Source organism: Lycium ferocissimum, chromosome 10, assembly GCF_029784015.1.
Source record: "Lycium ferocissimum isolate CSIRO_LF1 chromosome 10, AGI_CSIRO_Lferr_CH_V1, whole genome shotgun sequence".
Lineage (NCBI taxonomy): Eukaryota > Viridiplantae > Streptophyta > Magnoliopsida > Solanales > Solanaceae > Lycium > Lycium ferocissimum.
The window spans coordinates 13,284,569-13,304,562 of NC_081351.1; the positions used below are offsets into that span (position 1 = coordinate 13,284,569).

At 34.1% G+C, this 19,994-nt stretch overlaps 1 protein-coding gene across 6 annotated transcripts; it reads right to left on the minus strand.

Annotated features, from left to right (window-relative positions):
* Window positions 1–1,850: 1,850 nt before the first annotated feature.
* LOC132032515 (transcriptional corepressor LEUNIG-like) lies at window positions 1,851–7,497 on the minus strand. Of its 6 annotated transcripts, none has more exons than XR_009408492.1 (7): window positions 7,387–7,497; window positions 6,920–6,980; window positions 4,959–5,008; window positions 3,776–4,593; window positions 3,209–3,325; window positions 2,854–3,020; window positions 1,851–2,169 (listed from the first exon to the last, which is right to left on the minus strand). XR_009408492.1 is itself a non-coding variant. In XM_059422144.1 (7 exons), the coding sequence occupies exons 1-6, from the start codon at window positions 7,400–7,402 to the stop codon at window positions 2,988–2,990; spliced, it is 423 nt and encodes a 140-aa protein (XP_059278127.1). In that variant the 5' UTR covers window positions 7,403–7,497; the 3' UTR covers window positions 1,851–2,085; window positions 2,854–2,987. The 6 variants fall into 6 exon arrangements, 3 of the variants coding, with proteins under 3 accessions (XP_059278127.1, XP_059278126.1, XP_059278128.1); XR_009408490.1 differs by having other exon boundaries at window positions 6,490–6,980; XM_059422144.1 differs by having other exon boundaries at window positions 1,851–2,085; window positions 3,776–3,921.
* Between the last annotated feature and the right edge of the window lie 12,497 nt (window positions 7,498–19,994).

Consider the following 19,994-nt stretch of genomic DNA (forward strand, 5'->3'; position numbering starts at 1 on the left):
TCTTAGCTAAAAGATGGCATAATTAAATTAGAAAATATATTAGCATGTTGATACATTGAAGATAGAATACTATGTAAGTCAAATTGTGTTTGATAGACACACTTGAGGACGAGTTCAGAGATTCAATAGGAACATCACTTAGTTAAGGTGCCAAAATGGAAAAAAGGGACAAGTTCAGGGGACTGCATTAAGCCTAAAAAATTATTATGCTGTAGCCTATAAAGCTGACTTATTTTTAACACATATTCTTTCATTTAAGCCAAAAATCTTATATATACTCGTTCAAGTGAAAGGCTATATGTGTACATCTTCAAAAAATATGCTAGATTGGTAAGTATTTTCTCATCCTTAGCCAGAGATTTCGGATTCGAACCCCGTAACCTATCACAAATCACTGTTGTTTCCAATCAACATTATAATCCCTGCTCGGTAGAAGGAATAAACAAGCAATTAAAATATCAATAGGAGCCTTGGTCCAAGAGTTTTTTGCTTGTTCAAGAGATTAAGTTTTAATCTTTAATCATTACGTTCCTCAACTTGAAAAGCTCCATTTGCATGGATTAAAATTTGTTCCTTTTTTTTTTTTAAATTTTTTTTATTAAGTGATAACAACATCATACGACATGCACCCAAGGGTGTGGTCTGGTGGTAAATAAAGTGAGTTGGGAATCATGAGTCCTTAGGTTCAAATCACAGCAGAGACAAAAACACTAGGTGATTTCTTATCATCAGCCTTAACCTTGGTGGACGAAGTTACCTAGTAGGCTAGTACCTGTTGCTGGTGAGTGAGAGGTGATAGGTATTCGTGAAATTAGTCCAGGAGTGCGCAAGCTGGCCTAGACACCAATTAAACGACATGGAGATCGACCTTCTACAGAGTCGTGTAACGAGACAGCGTTGGGACAATTGAAATCAAATATGCAAGAAAACAGATTCTGTTATATTCCACCAAGAGAAAATGTGAAGAAGAAGAAGTGTGCTAGAGAGATTGGTGCTTATATTTATGCTACACATGCTGATTATGAGTACATATTACTTGGATCTTGTGCAAAGGTTGCACAAGTAGATGTTAATAAGGACAATGCACACAGGAGTATTGTCTTTTGAGAGAAGATTAGAAATGCTAGAAAGAAGAATAGATTATTGTTTACACAAAAGACTTCCTAATGATTTCTGTGACTTTTGTCAAGAGGACTCCGAAGAAAATTGACAAATTTACGTAAATGTACCCTTCGGCCAACTAGTTTACCAATATGGTCGAAGTATATACACTTACACTGTATCTATTGACTATAGGTATGTATATTATATGTATATTTAGTATAAAGTATACACTACCTATACGTTGTGTACATATTTTGTAAACTAGATGGCCTAATGGTATTTGACTGTAATTTTCCCTAAAATTCGCAGGGATAAGCCAAAGCATTATAATCACATTTGCTTTATGTTAACTGCTTGGCTCTTTGAACTATCTAACTTGTGCAACATGCAAAAGGGTGTATGTAGCTACAGTTTTATTCTGAGTGATGTAATTTCCAACAGTTTATGTATTGGAGAAGTGTAAAAGAGACATCCCAAGTCAATTGCATTCCATTGATAGTACTTCTGTAAAAATAATATACAAGATCTTTGAGAATATAATCAAAGGTGGCTATAAAAATTAATGAACAAACAAACTGATTCCTATAACAAAAGAATCACACCTCTATGGTTGTGTAATTGGCCAGCATATCTTACAAAGATCCTCCAATAAGAAGCGAAAGAATCAAGTATGATTCATTGGCTCTTATGCCCCAATTTGTTCTGGTCTTTAATTTTTACCCTTTAGCAATGGAACTTACGTCTAGCGGGACATAAGTTCTTTAAGGCAAAAGACATGCGGGGCATAACTTGTGGGATATTACATGTGAAAATATAAATTTTTGAAGGGCAAAACTTAAAGACCAGCCCATTTGAAGGGCAAATCCTGTGATTTCTTCGTATGATTGCAGCATTTTGATCCACGAAGAGACAAGCATCATTCCCATATCTTGATCAACTGATCATGACTCACTGAGGCTATGATTTCATGCTGAGGTGAATCTGCTAACGAAGAAATTATACCATCATGTGCAAGATGGACCAAGTTCTATTGCTCTGGAAAAAAGGATTCCACAGCTCAAGTAACTGCAAGAACATTCAACAGGTTACTGTCTTCCATAAATATCAAAAGAACTCTATAACTGAGAATTTAACAAAAGGAAGATGGTAATATTCTCGGGTCTGGTATGATAAAACAAACAAGTTATCGAAACTTTTTTAGTTGTTTGATGAGCAGACCAATAAAATTTAAGAGCGAAGCACAAAGGACAAGAAAGAAAAACTTAGAAGTATACGCGGAATAAGCACAGGGTAAATTTGTTGTTGTTAAGCACCGCGGAATGATCAAACATGAGTAAAGAAAGCAAAAATGTTCAGCGAAATCAATATGCAATGAACATTTTCTTTATTGAGATTAAAAACAATAGCAAGAATAACAATGGTACTCTCGGAAGCAACCCTCATCTCAAAATGTGCATTCTAAGACATATTACTGTGCCACCAGAACCCGAAATTGCAGTTGTTGCATATTCTTATCCTCCTATTATTCCTTTTCCATTTCTTAGATTTGGTATTCCTTTTCCATTTCTTAGATTTGGCTGACCAAGAGAGAAGTTTTTTGTTTCTTTTCGTTCTTTTTCTGGATGGTTCAATATCTAAGAATTTGTTGTTTTGCAAATATATAGAGACATTAATCGAGCCAAGTCTACAAAGAACTTATATATGAGCTCAACGCTTCAACAGAAAATGTCCAAATTGTGCTAAGCATACCTCATCGGAACCAATCACCAACACTTGAGTGTACCCAGGGTGGAAACTGCACGTCTGGAACTTTTGGACACAGGAGAACAGTTCAAACATACACTTTCCTTCACTAACAGACCATATCCGTGCACTATCCTTGCTCATGGATGCCAGGTTATTACCACCTCATTTCCCTGCAGATTGGATGGATGTCTTTGACGTGTCCCCATAAATCAAAGAAAATAAAACCACATTGATACGATTTAATAATGCAGCAGATAAGAAATTTAAAACAAGCTTGATCAATACAAGCTTGATCATTGATCAAGCTTGTTTTAAATTTCTTATATGTTGCATTACTATACAAGAATAAGCATCTTACTTGTAACTTTTTCCAGATGCTGTTAGTCTCGACATCAAAGATATTTATAATATTTCCAGAAGAACTTGCTAAAAAGTCCCCAAGTTGAGGTTGAAATCTAACGTGTCTACTACCTTCCTGCACTTGTACCAAGAGCTAATCAATACAATTTTTCGTGAATGAATAATAGCAAATTCTCTATAAACCGCTCTGTTTAGAAGACTGTACAATGTGTTGCTGAATGTGATGTGGATGTTGGTTCAAATAACATTACGAAACCCTTTTATGTCCTAAACTATCTATTTGCATGTGTATTCACATGATGACCGACTACTGATCTGGAAAACCTTGAAATTGCTTGGAATGATGAAGAAAGAATAATAAGAAAAACATTTCCAACAATCAAATGCAGGAATTCATGAAAAAACAGATCCAACAATGATTTAGAATCAGATAACTATATAATCTCCAAATTGAATTGGAAACAGAAAAAGCAGGTAACCATCAAATTATGGACCTTTTGTATGTCAAATACATACCTCTTTATCAACATCTAAAAATAAAAGGGAAGGAAATAGAGACACCAACCTTAAGCATGAGTTTGCAATCACCCCTATTGATATCCCACAGTCTAATCTCATCATTGCTATCACAAGAACCGATGAGACCCACCTTTGTTGGATGAAAATCTATTGATATCACATGCCCGACAAGGTTTCGGAAAGGGGGCTTGGCTGGATTATGACAAAATGGTGAGATATGTACAGTATCATGGTTGTAATAGATACAGATTAAAAGGAAGCAATTCAAGAGATTAGACAATTATCATTATGAAAAAATCCTGATAACCAGAAGAAAAGAAAAAAGATTATGAAGGTCTAAGGACTGCATAAGATGTTTTCTGGTAACAGCAAGTTCCTCAATTATTGACTCAAATGAAATGTATTATAGACAGCATAACATGATGATGCTCATATTTGATATAATTGCGGTTGAATCATTTGAGCATCCTCACTACAGAGATAAAGGATGTGGCAATATATGTCACACTGACAATTGTATGAGCAGCTAAAAAAATATAGATGTTCTCGTCTAAGTACAAGCAAAAGAATCAGGATAATATTAACACAGAAATCAGAAGAAATAATGTAGACCAAGAACAACAAAATCATAGAACTAGTGAATACATATCCTGGTGATTTTACTCTATGTTGACTGCCATATCTGAGCCATTGCAACTTACCAAGAAAAGTAACTAAAAGACTCATTCGACCAAGGATCTGCAATGGCAAATAGAGGTAGTACCATCCCATATCTTCACAGTTCTATCTAAGGAAAATGTTGCAAAGACCGTTGAGTTTGGTCTAAAACGGACATCTGTAACTTGATGATTATGGCCTTCTCCTCTATTAACATTGTTATTTTCCCAAATCAGAAACTAAACATAGATCACAGTACAAGTTCGTTAACAGTAGAGATAAGCGTTGCTAAAATAATTGCAGCGTCCATCCCTAGGGGGAAGAAGTTTGAACATATCCAATGTTTGAACTGCTACATTATCCCTGTTGAGGAAAGGATGTAGTTCTCAAAAACTGTTCCTTTTGAGTTGGTACTATTATACTGGAAGGTACAACTTGATGGCTAATGACAGGGAATTGAGCCAACTCCCTGGGTTGAATATGAAAGGAATGAACTAACTAAAAGTTGACCCAAACCTAAGCACCATAATGGACTATTCATTTATATTGATGCAAAAGTTCAAGGTACTCACAACAGATGGCCATCCTTGATGAGATGCTTGTTGAGGAGATCTGTTGTTCCCTGCAGGTACAATGCAAAAAGAAGATCAAAAGAAAATTTAAAAATTTAAAAATAAAGATAAGGAGATCTACAGGTACAGTGCAAAAAGAAGATCCAAAGGAAATTTAAACTTTTAACAAGAAAGATAAGGAGATCTAAAAGTGCATAAAAATGTCAACAGATCTACTAACCTGATGGAACATTTTACAATATATCAACAAAAACAAGTAAGCCTCAATCAGAAGCTAGCTGGGAACATTGTAAAATCTATTTTAAAAGGCACGTGACATGTTGTCTATATGATTACGGCGGGAACTTCTCAGGGTGATTCTTCTGAAGAGAACATGTGGGTTCAAAGCACTCATAAAACTGATTATTTTGCTGAATCAATGTTTGAAAGTTGTGTGCTTATTTCTAACTTCCTTCCACGTTATTTTTTGAGAATGAAATTTTCCTATCACAACTCCTAATTGATAATGAATCTAATCTTCGAAATGAAACTGGAAGACCCTATTCAGCAAGCAAATGGAAATTAATTGCCACATACAGAGTATCATCCTCAAAAACAAAAAGATAAAATGATGCAAACGGGAAGAGCAATCTGATGCACACAGTGCAATCAAGGTGAAGAACAGATCTAGAAGTTGTGAAACTTGAAGAACTGTAATGCTAAGTCAGGGTTTCAACCGAGAGATTTAGCTAGAGAGAGAAATATTGAGAAAGAGAGAAGTAGATGTATATTCATGAATGAATTGATTGTATGAGTTACAAAGTATTAATGAAATGAATCTAATCAACTACTAAGCTGTTAATTGCTTTGCTAACCACTGTAACTGAATTCTTCAACTAACTTTGGGACTCTAACTAACTTCTTGAACAATACTAACTAACTCTGCCACAGCAGCCAACTAACTAATACAGCTAATAAAATGCTGAACAATACTAACTAACTCTGCCACATCAGCCAACTAACTAATACAGCTAATAAAATGCTAATTCAACTACAATATTGCATCACAATCGTATCAAAAATTTTAAGAACATTATTGAATGCCACTGCTGCACACTTTCTTTGGGATCTTAAACCTAAACTGCCATATGTTTGTCCTATATAATCTTAGTTGTGTAGATTCTAGTAAAGTAAATGCCTCACTAGCCATTTGCATAATCAGTAAGGAAACGAAAGCCATCCATAGATATCACCGGGGAAATTGGATCAAGTGGAGCTCAGTTGTTCATCCTTAAGCTCATTTCAAGTATTATACAAGTTGAGTTCAAACTCAAGCTCAAATATCAAAACTAGCTTCAAGTTGGAGTTCTCAACTTAAATAATGTTGACAAGTTCAAGCACGACTCAATATAGCAACAAGGTAATTAACAACCTCAAACTCGAGTTCAACCTTGAATTACACCTCATTGTAACAACGGAAAAGGGTCAGATTTGTCTTGTACTCTCACAAATAAGCTATTTGCCCTTCGTTATACTTTTTCAACATATTTACCTTGCCATCCAACTTTACGGCCATCTTTGCTCTTGTACTCTCAAAAAGAGTCATATATATCCCTACTCCGTTTAATCCCCATGTCCCAACTTAATTTTCCTATGTGGCTTTTTCTCCCAATTAAATCTACTCATCCATTTAAACTCTTTTAACTTGCCTGTCCGACCCGATCCACTAAAAAAATTAAAACCGTACCATTTTCTTTTCGTTTCATCTTCTTTTCTCTTTTCAATTCTCACCCAAAGCTTCAAAGCCTGTTCTTTCATCACACTACTAAAACCAGATTAGTTGATCTCCATTGCAGAAAATATTTCACTGCCCATTGCTTCAATGACAGATACCAAGGTAGAGAAATCGACCAGATATAAAACTGTTACACTTATTATGTTGAAATTTATCTTCCTAATGATACTATCTTGAAATAACAAACATGCATCCTATCAAGCTCCGAAAACATCTTCTCCTTGCTAACATCATCAGTATCTTCGGACCTGAAGCATATGACAGCTCATGAAATGATTAAAGACGAAATTTTTTAACCTTCAGGCGATTTCAGGTGATACAAAAAATTTATTAAGGATCCGTTTGGCCATAAGAATTATTCACTTTTTTCCGAATTTTTTTTCACTTTTTCAAAAATTAGTTTGGCCATGAAAAACAAGAAAAATTTGTTTTCCAAGTTTTTCACTTTTTTCACAACCAAAACAAGTACATTTCAACTAAAAAAAAATTTATTTGCAAAAACTATAACCAAACACAACACCAACTCAGTTTTTGGTTTCTATGGCTAAACGCCTACTAAAATAATTGTAAGAGTATTTACTGTCAAAATGGTTCTATGAATCGCTGAATTTAAGATCTTCGTTCAAGACGCACAAATAAACAACAACAACATACCAAGTAGGCGCCACATAGGAAGATCAAGGTGGACATGGGGATTTAACGGAGTAGGGATAAATATGGCTTTTTTTTTTTAGATTACAAGGGCAATATGACCCTACAGTTGGAGGCAAATATGTTTAAAAAAGTATAACGAAGGGCAATATAGCTTTGTTTGCAACAAATTTTAATTGCGTGGAAATAAATTACAACCACAAACAAAATATGAAGAAACAGAGATTTTATTGATGAATATTGCGGGTACAAATCTGTTTATTCCCTTGATTCTTCTCTCATAGATTTTTTTCCGTAATTCGAGAGCCATTAGTAGCGTAATTCTCGAACGTAGGATGACCTCCTTAGGATGTATTTGATCTCCATGAACGTTGGGCAGTTTGATAAGGCAGTATTTGATGCCTCGATCTATCTTGTGAATATCCCAGGGATATATGGGATTTTCGAGATATGATTTGATCTCTTTGTGAATACCCCTAGAGTTTATGGGATATTCGAGATGTCTTTTCAAGGGAATGTGTGTCCTTTATATAAGCTTAATCTAGGGTTTAGGGTAGAGTAGCCTCCAAGAAACCCTAATGGACATTAGAGTTTGAAGATGGATTAAACTCGTCTTGTAGAGTTCTATTTCAAATACGGTAAAATTTCGATGTCTACAAATGCCCCTTACTTCAAATCTTGTCGGGGGGTTCGCCGAAATTGAAGACACGATTTGAAGTAACAGTAAAGATGACAACAGTCCCTCACCATACTTCTTTAATTTTCCATCTCCAATTCGGAATGTGAAGGTCAACGCTCCAATTCATTTTATTTTTTTTGAAGCATTCCGTTTTGATTCTTTTTTTTTTTTTTTTTTTTTTTAGGCGCCTTTTAGCCTTTGCTTTGTAAGACTAAATACACTCACTCTGAAAAGGGATTGAAATCATCTCCCTTTTCATCAGAAGAGTAGCACTAAATCCATGTAGACAAACTTGTTTGGACTTTAATATGCACATGGGCTTAATTGAAACCCAATTCCCACAAACTCGAATAGACTAACTTTACCGAAAATTAGTCTTCTTAGATTACACCGGTCAGAGTTGCCCCGGATCACTTGCGTCCATTCTTGCGGTTTTGCGATTTTCATTTGAGAGAAGAGATGAAGGGCAGATTTGGTCCCACTGGGCGTGCCAATTTGTTTGCAACAAATTTTAATATGCGGAAATAAATTATAACCACAAACAAAATATGAAGAAACATATATTTTATTGATGAATATTGCGGGTACAAATCTGTTTATTCCCTTGATTCTTCTCTCCTAGATTTTTTTCCGTAATTCGAGAGCCATTAGTAGCGTAATTCTCGAACGTAGGATGACCTCCTTAGGATGTATTTGATCTCCATGAACGTCGGGCAGTTTGATAAGGCAGTATTTGATGCCTCGATCTATCTTGTGAATATCCCAGGGATTTATGGGATTTTCGAGATATGATTTGATCTCTTTGTGAATACCCCTAGAGTTTATGGGATATTCGAGATGTCTTTTCAAGGGAATGTGTGTCCCTTTATATAAGCTTAATCTAGGGTTTAGGGTAGAGTAGCCTCCAAGAAACCCTAATGGACATTAGAGTTTGAAGATGGATTAAACTCGTCTTGTAGAGTTCTATTTCAAATACGGTAAAATTTCGATGTCTACAAGCTTATTTGAGTACAAGGGCAAATCTAACCCTTTAACGTTATAATAAATTTATATCGTAGACTCAAAATGTAATTTATTATCGTAGACTCGAAATGGGAATATTTTTAGTATTATAAAATTTAAATCTTAGAATCATCTTAGGAAATATTTCCACAATAATAGCAAAATTATTCTTTTGATTTAAGAAAATCTAAGTACTCCCTTCATCCCAATTTAATTATCTTACTTTCCTTTTACCTTTGTCCCAAAAAGTGTGCATCTTTTTATATTTAGTAAATTTTTCAATTCTAATTCTACATGGCAAGTTTAAGACCACATAATTTAAAGGATTACAAACATATTTAATTCAAGACCACAAGATTCAAAAATCTCCCTTTATTTCTTAAATTTGGTGCTCAGTTAAATTAAGACGCTTAAATTGAGACGGATGGAGTACTATTTATACTTATATCAAATTATTATGTTCAAGAACATGAGAGGATCTCAAGGTTACACATGCCTGAATTGAGCTAAGGTAGAGCGAGTTGAGTTGTATTTTCAAACAACGCAGTTCAGTTCACTTAGTAGCCCTGATAAGTTAGAACAACCAAGTATTACTTGAAAACTAAGTAATAAGTATCACCTTAGGCCCATGTGAGCCACATTTATAATCTATAACACCTATCATTCCCATCCCAAGTGGTGTCTCGTGGCTTGACCAGGTCGGAAGAGATTTACATAGCAATAACTGCTATTCAAGAGTTTGTAGCACCTGTCATTCCCATCCAGGGGCAGATCTACTAAGGCCCAAGGGGATGCCACGGCACCCACAAGCTTCGGTGAAAACGCTATGCATATATGTGCGGAGTATTATATACATATAAAATCGTAAGAATAAGATACTACCAGAGGCGGACCCAGGATTTTAAGACGTCGGGGGCACTATTATTTTAACATAAACACCAACAAAATTTTTAATGACGACTGAGGGATAATATTATATCGGACCGGTCACTAATATTGTAGCGGTGGTGAAAATAAAAGTATATAGGTCAAATATGTGTAATAAATAAAATTTAACACAGTGAAGCAGATGAAAGAGATAGCTCAGTGGCTAAGGCTGCGCAACATGTGTTGATAGTGCGCAGTTCGAATCCCAGGCCGCCATTTAACGCTTATTGTTTTCCTAAAATAGGCTAAAAAAAATAATTAAAAGTGACATTCGGGTTCTATCGGGGGTGACATTTAAGGGAAGCAGCAGTTGCAACCAACGTCCCTCAAAGACACTTTTGTTTGTTAGAGTGCACAATTAAATATATACTAGTTTCTCAAGGTATACACACACATATATATATACATAATTTTTCCAAAGGGTGGGAGTGCACATTACATGTAGGTCCGCCTCTGGATACTACCACCCGGAGTAAAATATGATCATCAAGTGCCAGTGGTGGCGGTGGTAAAGGGTAGATGTTGACACCTAGGAGATGTTGGTGTGTTCGAGTCTGATTCACAACACCTAATTAAACTTTTGGCATAATATATAAATATACCCTCAAACTTGGCCTGGCAAGTATGCCCTTCAATTTTGGGTTTGCACAAGTAGGCACCTCAACTTGTATAAAATGGAACACATAAACACAAATGCTGACATGGCATACAAATTTTGGAGGTGTCTAGTTGATCATTTTGTAAGCTGGAGTGTTCAATTGACAAAGCGTAAACAAGTTGAGGTACCTATTTGTGCACATCCAAAGTTGGAGGGCATAATTGTCAGCTAAGGCCAAGTTTGAGAGCATGTTTATGTATTATGCCCCCTTTTTTTTTGGTAACTTACGTCTACGTACCTCTCTAATTTTAAGTTAAAGATAGTTATTTCAGGATAACTCAAATTTTATATGTTTGATTTGCGAAAAGTTCCTACAGATTAGAATTTAGAATTATGAGTAAAATTTAAGATTGATGGTCTTAAATGCATAAAAACCGATTCATTCCAAAGAAGCTTAAGATGGTAAAAGTCAGCTGCCCCATTTGAATCACATTATGATATATTTTTTGTTTCATTATGTATTGTTCGTCATATTGCAAAGTCAAAGAAGTTGCATAATCAAAAGTTTTGTATGAGAGAAAAGAAGATGAGTATTCGTAATTTTATATAATTTCAGTTCGTTATTTTTATTTTTATTTTTTATATATGAATGTAACAGATATATTAAAAAAAAAAAATGAAAGTAATGATATTAACGGTTGCAAAAATTTGTGGGACTTGGAATTTTTCTTACTAATGTTAGTGAGTGTGTTTTCTAAAACAGAAAAGGGCCAAATATACATGTACTATGAGAAATTGTTTAACTATACCCTTCGTTATACTTGTTGGGGTATATACCATTAACCATGCGTTTAGACATGGTATATTCTAACAATTGTCATGGTTAAAAGTCTAAGTGGGAGATTGTTGGGATATATATACTATTAACCATGTGTTTGGATATAGTATTTATTATAGAACAATTATTTATTCATTGTTTAATAAAGAATTAAATAGATCATGTACTAGTATTTGTGTCCTTTACTTATATAGTAGATGATTTAGTGTATAGAGTTTAGCTTATACACGGAAGATTAAATCGTCGGTTCTTATAAGTATAAAATTTATGTTCACAATCAAAGATGGAAATTGGACAAAGCCATCGGTATGATTGTAGCACAAGATTAATATAATGTATCTTCATTATGGGAACGGTGTAGTTCCGTCTTCTTGTGCTAGTACATTTTGTATGTATTGAACGGACCAAGTAAAGATAAGTGTTTTTGTACTGAATATATAAAACAAATTCTCTAGTTCATTGAATGTACTTATACTCTTAATCTTGATATAATTATTATGATCAATGTGATTTGTTCATTATTTTGATTTATTAAAAGGTACGACTCAATTGCGGGTCTATGTATTCCTGGTAAATTGGATAATGGCAAATTACATTTGTGAAATAATAATTAGTTGATAGAATCTATGTCTCGACTTTGAGATTGATAATACCCCTTTATGAATGCTTATAAGTCTCATGTGAAAACCCTGCAGGTGGATTTTGTATCCGTCACATGATGTAAGTTAAGCAGAAATATAAAGGATTCAATTAGTCAATGAATTAAATTGTCAGTAATTTAATTTAATTGATTGGTATCCGTAATCTTAACATGGGGAGTTAAATAAGTTTTAATATATGATTTCAAAATTGAACTGAGGAGTGCAGTTACGATTTTTTAGTGGAATAATTCGTAATTTGTTATGGTAGGATTGATTCAGATTTCTTGAATTAATTCCATAATAGGAAGCCTCGTTAATTAAATTAAAGGTCCTAACGTGTACGTGCCCGAATAATAAAGAATTAAATGGAATATTATTTCTTGGTGGAAAATAAAGACCCAATAGGTTTTGAAAAAGGGAAAAACCCTAAACCTGTAGTTATAAAAACAGGGGTCTTATTCCATAAGGAGGCTAAGGGTTTTATAAGTTTCTACTCTTTTTCCATAGAAATTCGCCCACACGAATTTCATAAATTGGTATTATTCGGGATACACGGAAAGATCGTGGAACCGAAGGATGACGATCGTGGATGGTGTGTGCTCGTGGTTGAAGATTCGATTCTTGGTTGCGGTCACGCTTCAAGAGATAAGTATCAATTTTATGTTTGATTAATATCTTGATTATGTGTTGTCTATATTACATGCAAGATGATCCTGGTTATTTGCTTCCGCTGCGTATGCCTGATTTCCATCAATTGGTATCAGAGCCTACTTGCATCTAAATAGATAACCTAAAATATATTTGTGTATATGTGTGTTTGATACATACATGAATATGCAGTTTGTAACCTGCGTTTATTTTTATCCGAGATCAATTTTGTAAAAATATTGATTGTTGATAACAGTGATATAGAACTGCTACTGTGCGTATGAATGGATTTTATTCGGCAGTGTTCCTTGCTGTTGCAACATGAATTCCTTGGTAAATTGCATTATGAAGCACTGAGAGGATTTGGGTGGTGGTGAATGGCAATTGTATTGCCGTATGGATACTATTAGTTAAACGCTAATGTACAAGGCCTTTTTTTTTGTTAATTTGATTAACTTTGGATAAAAAGAAAAACACTACAAAGAATGTTGTTGCACTGGTATTGGGATGGCAGTAGTGAGTATATTTTCTTTAAAGTAGGTTAAAAGGGTTGCTTGGTTAAGTGAAACCTTTTTGTCTCCCAATTGTACATTGTGGTAGAAAGTGCCCATGAATTATGTGGACATTATTTTATGCTTTCTTTTAATACACATATTAGTAACTTGGTGCAGTTCATTATTTAAAGCCATCAGTTTATTACCTTTGCACCGGATAAGTTCGTTTTGAAATTCAAGAATTCCTTCTCGGGTGAAAACTTTTCCGGAATATATTCATGTATTGATATTGTAATATTGCAGATTTAAGAATTTTGTGATTAATAAATAGTTTTTATTAAAATGGTCTATTTATTTGAAATCATTGAAAATTCGTAATAGGTTTATACATGTGAAATTATATCAATACATGAATTGAGAGTTATGATTAATAAATAGGTTCCATTAATATGGTTTATTTATTTGAGTCATTGAAATATTCTCAATGTATTGTGAAAATGATCCTTGCATAAGTGTATACTAGTGGTGGTATTTTATCTACTGATAGAAAATTTATCTTTAATTACTAGTAACACTTAATTAATTCATGAGAAGAGATATCGAGGTTTTCATCCGAAAGGGAGAAGTATAATATCTTGGATTCTCAGGTGTATTAATCGAGAGGACAATTTGTTGAAAGTAGGTGTTGTATGTCTTAGCTAGAAGAAGGGACACAATGTATGCCTTGTGCTCATGGATAATTATAAAAGGAGAATAGAAACCTAAATCAGATTATTTAATTCTCAGTTATGCCTAAAACGGTTATTTTGACGGATTTGGTTAGTTGTGGAGATCAAGAATTTCATGAACTCTTATAGACCTGAAATTTGGTGTGTTCATTGGAAACGCCCAGTAAGAAATAATCTTTGAGGCTGTTTAGATGGGTTTTATGTTGTTCTTTCCGATTAAAACTAGTATGAAAAACTACTCTTTATGTCACTTTATTTATGTTAAATCTAGAACATGAATACACATGATGATTTAATATGAATTGATATATGATAAGAATGTAGGTCATATTGTTTAATTCTTAAAGATGCTTAAATTGTTTTGAATCTGATTTTGGTTATAGCTTTGGAGATGAATTATTTTGCGGACTCCAATTAACCTGAAATTTAATAGATTCATCGGAAATGACCCATTAAACAATATTCACTGTTATGATTTGGGATTGTTTAAATGGTGTTTTAGGCATGTTTTCTATTTCTTGAAAATTATTTTAAGGAAAAATAACTCGGTTATGATCTAATGGTGATAGAGATTTTTCCTTATGTTTTTCATGTCTAAATACTAGTGAAATAATAAATTTATGTGTTAACATTAGGTCTTCCTCCCCATCGGATGGATTTATTATGGGTTGTCACTAGGTATAATCACTAGTTATTGATAACTTGTATTAACTCTCCATCTGAGTTACATGTTGGGTCAATGGAACTAGAGATAATGATAATGATATTCACTTGGCTTAAATTAGCAGCATACTCTTCGTTTGAGTTAGCTCTGGTTTTAAATTTATGGAGTGAATATCTTGCATCACATGTATATGTTGCATGAATTGTTCTCATATATTGAAATTTGTTGTTCAAGATGCATGGATATCTATGTGGTGTGTTTTGAATTTTATATTCAATGATTACATAAACATGCTAATTTCGAGAAAGCAACACGAAGATTATGTAAACATATTTTAAAATTTGTTCGTTGTTCTTGATTCATGTATATTAGTATGCTAATGATGATATGTGGTAAGTGTCACACCCTATTTTAACCGGGGTCAAAATAGTTTACAACATCCGGGTAATTCCGGGGTTATTTAAAGTTAGGAGTCGCCACCTAATTATTTACGGTGAATTAGGACACCTAAAGTTATTTAAAGTATTCATCTAAAGTTAACTCGTTTAAAAGTGTCATTGAAACTTAAAATTCTAGGTAAGGGTTCAATTAACCTAGAGGGAAGGTATTAGGCATCCTCTAAGTTCCATTAATAATGGTTAACCGACCGGACTTAAGATTAATTAGGCTTAAGTGTAAATATAATATTTTAAATATTTAAAAAAATATCTTTAAAGTATTGCTAAAGTTATAAATAGAAGTAGAATATTGTTTAAAGTAAAACTTGTAGAAAGTAGTGATTGCATAAAAAGAGTTTAGTTATAAATAAACTAAAAGAAACGGAATGTGTAATGTTCTTATGTATTTGGGGAAAAATGAATTAAGCCAGCTAGCAAATTAAAGTGTATTTGTAAAGTTATTGCGAGTTAATGTTTTAACAAAAGATGTATTTCAAGTGTTTTAAGATAATAAGAGAAAATTCTTAGACTCTTTTAGCTTAAAACATATAGTCATGCTAGTTTAAAAAAAAAAAAATAAAAAAAATAAATAAGTTTTTCTAGAAGTAAATATTAAAAGCATTATAAATCATTTTGATGTAAAAGGAAAAATAAAGCTTGTAGAGTTAATTGATGGTTTGACTACCCATTATTAAACTAAAACCCTTTATGTCATCAAGGTCTACCTAAACTAACAAACAAACACTAAAAATGTTAGTATATAATACACATTAAATGCATACAAACATAAAAATAGCTAAGTGGATAAGTTGGGCTCTTTCCACTTTCTTGGACTGCTGCGGATTGAAACATTGTTGGGCTTTGGCCCGGAAATTTTAAATGTGTATAGTGATCATTAATGTTGGGCTTTGAATCATGAAATGTGAAATGTAATTAATGCATTATAAATGATATTTAGACTCGAGAGGAATTTCGTTGGGCTTTTAGCCCAACACCGAATGCGGGAGATGACGAGTCCTCGGACTCGTATGCGATGTGTCATGCATAAAAAAAAATGAAAAGGATTAGTAAGGTGAGGATTTATAATAACTGTACTTCAGACACAAGAACAAAGAAAAGGCAGTAGCTGAACGAGAATGAACAAGGAAAACATCACGTAAATAATGGTAGTCCAAACAAAGCTCACTGCCTGAGTCTGATGACATAGAGAACTTAATTAAAATGGGCAGTAAGGCCCCACACCAACAAACAATTATAGGAAAACAAGTCCAGGCCTTTAATCATGTGGAGCACAGTTAGTATGTTTGCTATCCTGGCAACATCCCATGGCTTTATTAAATTTAACATGATGTGGACGAACATTTTCAGATATTAAAACGGATTTAAGACCCTTTTAAGAGCCTTCATAGCATGTTATGAATTTACACTGAAATGGCTAGTAGGCTATGTAGGAACAATAAATTAACTTAACTAAAGTAGAACCATAGTCATGCTTAAAACATTCATTATCCGAACACACAAAAAAAAAAAAAATTATCCACACGGATTTTCCTAAATAAGCAAAGACACTATATACGGATGAGTTAATGAACTATAAAATAGAGTCGGATTTACCTTTTACACCGCGCCGATATGATGAACAAGGGCTTTGAGGTCCCTCTTCGGGGCTACTCCTTTGTTATGAATAAATTTGAAACTTGACCCATGAATGAATAATCTACTGTCAAATGGACTAAAGTTACACCACAACTCTAGAATGGCGGGTTCGCCAATTTTAATATGTGCAGAGAAATGTATTTGATATGGTAGTGTTTCAAGATGTTTTTAAAAAAAATCCCCTCCATTTGAGTCAAAAGCCACCTCTTATAGAAAAAATATGACAGAGAGGAGCGTATGAAAGAGGGACATACGGACGAAGGAGCGGGGGAAGGGGGGAGTAGAAGGAGCAATTTAGGGGAAAAGGAGTCAAAAAAGGAGGAAACATGTGGAGCCCCAAAAAGAAAAGAAGGAAAAAGAAATCAGAATGTGGGAGATGTGTAGCGTGAGATGAGGAAAAAAAGATAGCTTTCCTTTTTCTTTCTTTTCTTTTTTTTTTCTTTTTGGGGTAGATAGCTATTATCAAGAATTTACCCCTTGTAAAATAATATTTTGATGAAATAAAAATTATAATACGTTGTTTTAAAATACGAGCTTCAAAATGAGTCCAATATTGATATACTTCCGAGCAATTTTTTATGAGGTGAAAATTGTTGATCCTTTCTCCTCTATTTAATTATTCTTGGGGTTCTAATTTAATAACTAATACAATATATATCATGCGAAGATAATTAATAGTTAATAAAAAAAAAGGTTTTTTATCAAAATGTTGTCTTGTAATTAATTTAACGAGTCCGAACCCGAAAATGAAACGATGACTAACCGTTTAAAATTTGCGGTAAAGTAATGCTCATAATGTTGAAAATAAAAGTAGCGATATTAATAGTAGTATCAATAAAAATAAAATAGTGAAAATAAAGTATTTAGCTCGTTAGTAAATTTAGACGCCCGAGTGAATAAAATTAAATAAAGGAGGGACAAAATTGGGTGTCAACAGGATACCCAACTCTTCGACCGAGACGATGTAAGAGTCTTCGGGCGAAGAAGTTGACGTATCTAATTTTGTTCCGACCAACAAGTATGGACTCGGAATAACTTGAGAAAATATGGGTTAGGAGAATTGGTGGAAAATATTATGAGGGCAGAAGGAATTATGTTCGAACCTGTTAAGCGAATGTTATTTATGGATTTATAACTTTGCAAGGGTTGTAGACAGGTGACGAGAATGGAACATATGTTTATAGCCTCCTAATTATAAATGTGGTGCACAACACACCTATAAGTAGGACTCTACTAGACACGATGTAAATTCTCCAAAAAATGCCCCAGTGTTGAGTTATGGAAACGCTGGGGATGTAGAAGGAATGTAAGATTGTGAAAAGAGTTGATTGAAACAGAGTATTAGTATGGAATATGACAGAGAAAAATTGACCTACGTACACGTGTTTGTGGAAGTAGGCGGGCCAGTTTGGTTCGAGAGTAGATCCGTGACGGCTTTGCTTATGAGTTTGATATTCCTCTTGAGATATTTGCCCCGATGCACTTAAACGTAAGACAAAGTTCCACGTTATATGTGTCTCTGCACGTACATTGTATTTTCTGTCAAAGCTGAAATTTATGTCACAATTAGTAATAAAGTCTGGGATAAAGTTGAAAGTGTGAAACTTATAAAGAATGTAAAATGATAATAAATATGAGTATGAGAGAATAAGATGAAGCCGTATGGCTTATAATGAGGCAGTGTTGCCAAATATTGTCTCTGGTTGTCTTCAGGGACTTGAATGATAAATGATGCCTGTGGAATTTAAGGTAAAGTCGTTAAAGTAGGTAAAGTAGTAAAGTGATAAAAGTAAAAAGTAAAAGTAAAAAGTGTAGCCGTTTGGTTTATGAAATGAGGCCGTGTGAATGCGATGTCTCCGTTGTTTTCGGACTCGATGATACGATGATATCTCCAATTGTTTTCGGAGACTTGATGAAGATTCCGTAAAGTCCGGGTAAAGTCGTAAAGTGGGTGATGTCTCCGGTTGTTTTCGGAGATTTGATGCAAATCCGTAAAGTTCGGGACAAAGTAAAGTGAATGATATCTCCGGGTTGTTTTTCGGATTTGATGTATTCCGTAAAGTCCGGGTACATTATGATGTCTCTATAAAGTTCGCGGTAAAGTCGTTAAAGTATGTAAAGTAAATGATGCGGACTCCATGCAGTTCGGGTAAAGTAAAGTAGATGATAAAGATTGTCTTTGGAGACTTAATGCAACCAAAGCCTGATTTGGTTGATAATGTCTCACTCTTGTTTTCGGAGGATTGATTGCAATCTTGTAAAGTTCGGGAAGTAAAGTAGATGACGCCTCCAATGTTGTCTTTGGAGACTTAATACAAATTAGTAAAGTTCGGATAAGGTAAAAAATGATAGCTCCGGAATGTTTTTGGAGACTTAATGTAAATCCGAGGCAAAGTTCGTGATAATAAAGTAAGCGATAAGTCTCCGTATGTTTTTGGAGACTTAATGTAAATCTAAAGTTCCTCCCGGATAAGGTAAAGTAATGATGTCTCCATTGTTTTTGGAGACTTAATGTAAATCCTCGTAAAGTTCGGGATAAGGTAAAGTAGATGATGTCTCCGTGAAAGATTGTCTTTGGAGACTTAATACAAATCCCGTAAGTTCAGGAAAAAGAAATGATGTCTCCTACGAATGTTTTCGATGGAGACTTAATGTAACGATAAAGAAAGTTCGGATAAAGAAAGTAAGATGACGTCTCCAAATGTCTTTCCAAATCGTAAAGTTTAGGATAAGGTAAAGTAAATGATGTCTCCGGTCATTTTGGAGACTTAATGTAAATCTACGAAGTTCGATAAGGTAAAGTAGATGATGTCTCCGGTTGTCTTTGGAGACTTAATGTAAATCCCGTAAAGTTCAGATAATGTCTCCTATTTGTATTCGGAGACATGATGCAAACCCTATAAAGTTCAGGATAAAATGTAAAGTGAATGCAAATCCCTGTAAAGTTTAGGTGAAAGTAGGTAAAGTTGGTAAAGCAAACGATAAGGTAGAGATAAATGATAAGGTAGAGAGTAGATTAAGAGATGTTAGTTGGCTTATGAAAATGAGGTCGTGAAATAAGCCAAAAGATGCCCCGTAGTTGTCTTCGGCCTTAATGATAATTCCTACAGGTGGTACCTCGGACATACCCAAGTATCGACAAGATTTGTTCGTCTTGCTTGAAGTAAAGGTTTTGAACTATACCTATCCTCATGTTTCAAGTGCCCTCACTAGAAAGAAAAGTCCCTTTCTCACACATATTCGTGATTTTTTTTTTTTTAAAAAAAAAAAAAAAACTTTGGGACGTCATGAAAGAAGTA

Excerpts from the sequence above, each read along its gene's own strand:
- LOC132032515 (XM_059422144.1), bottom strand. Across the intron at positions 3,922-4,958 it reads ATCAAGGATGGCCATCTGTT|CCAAGCCCCCTTTCCGAAAC; the intron begins GTGAGTACCTTG and ends GTCATAATCCAG. Across the intron at positions 3,326-3,775 it reads ATTGCAAACTCATGCTTAAG|GAAGGTAGTAGACACGTTAG; the intron begins GTTGGTGTCTCT and ends GTACAAGTGCAG.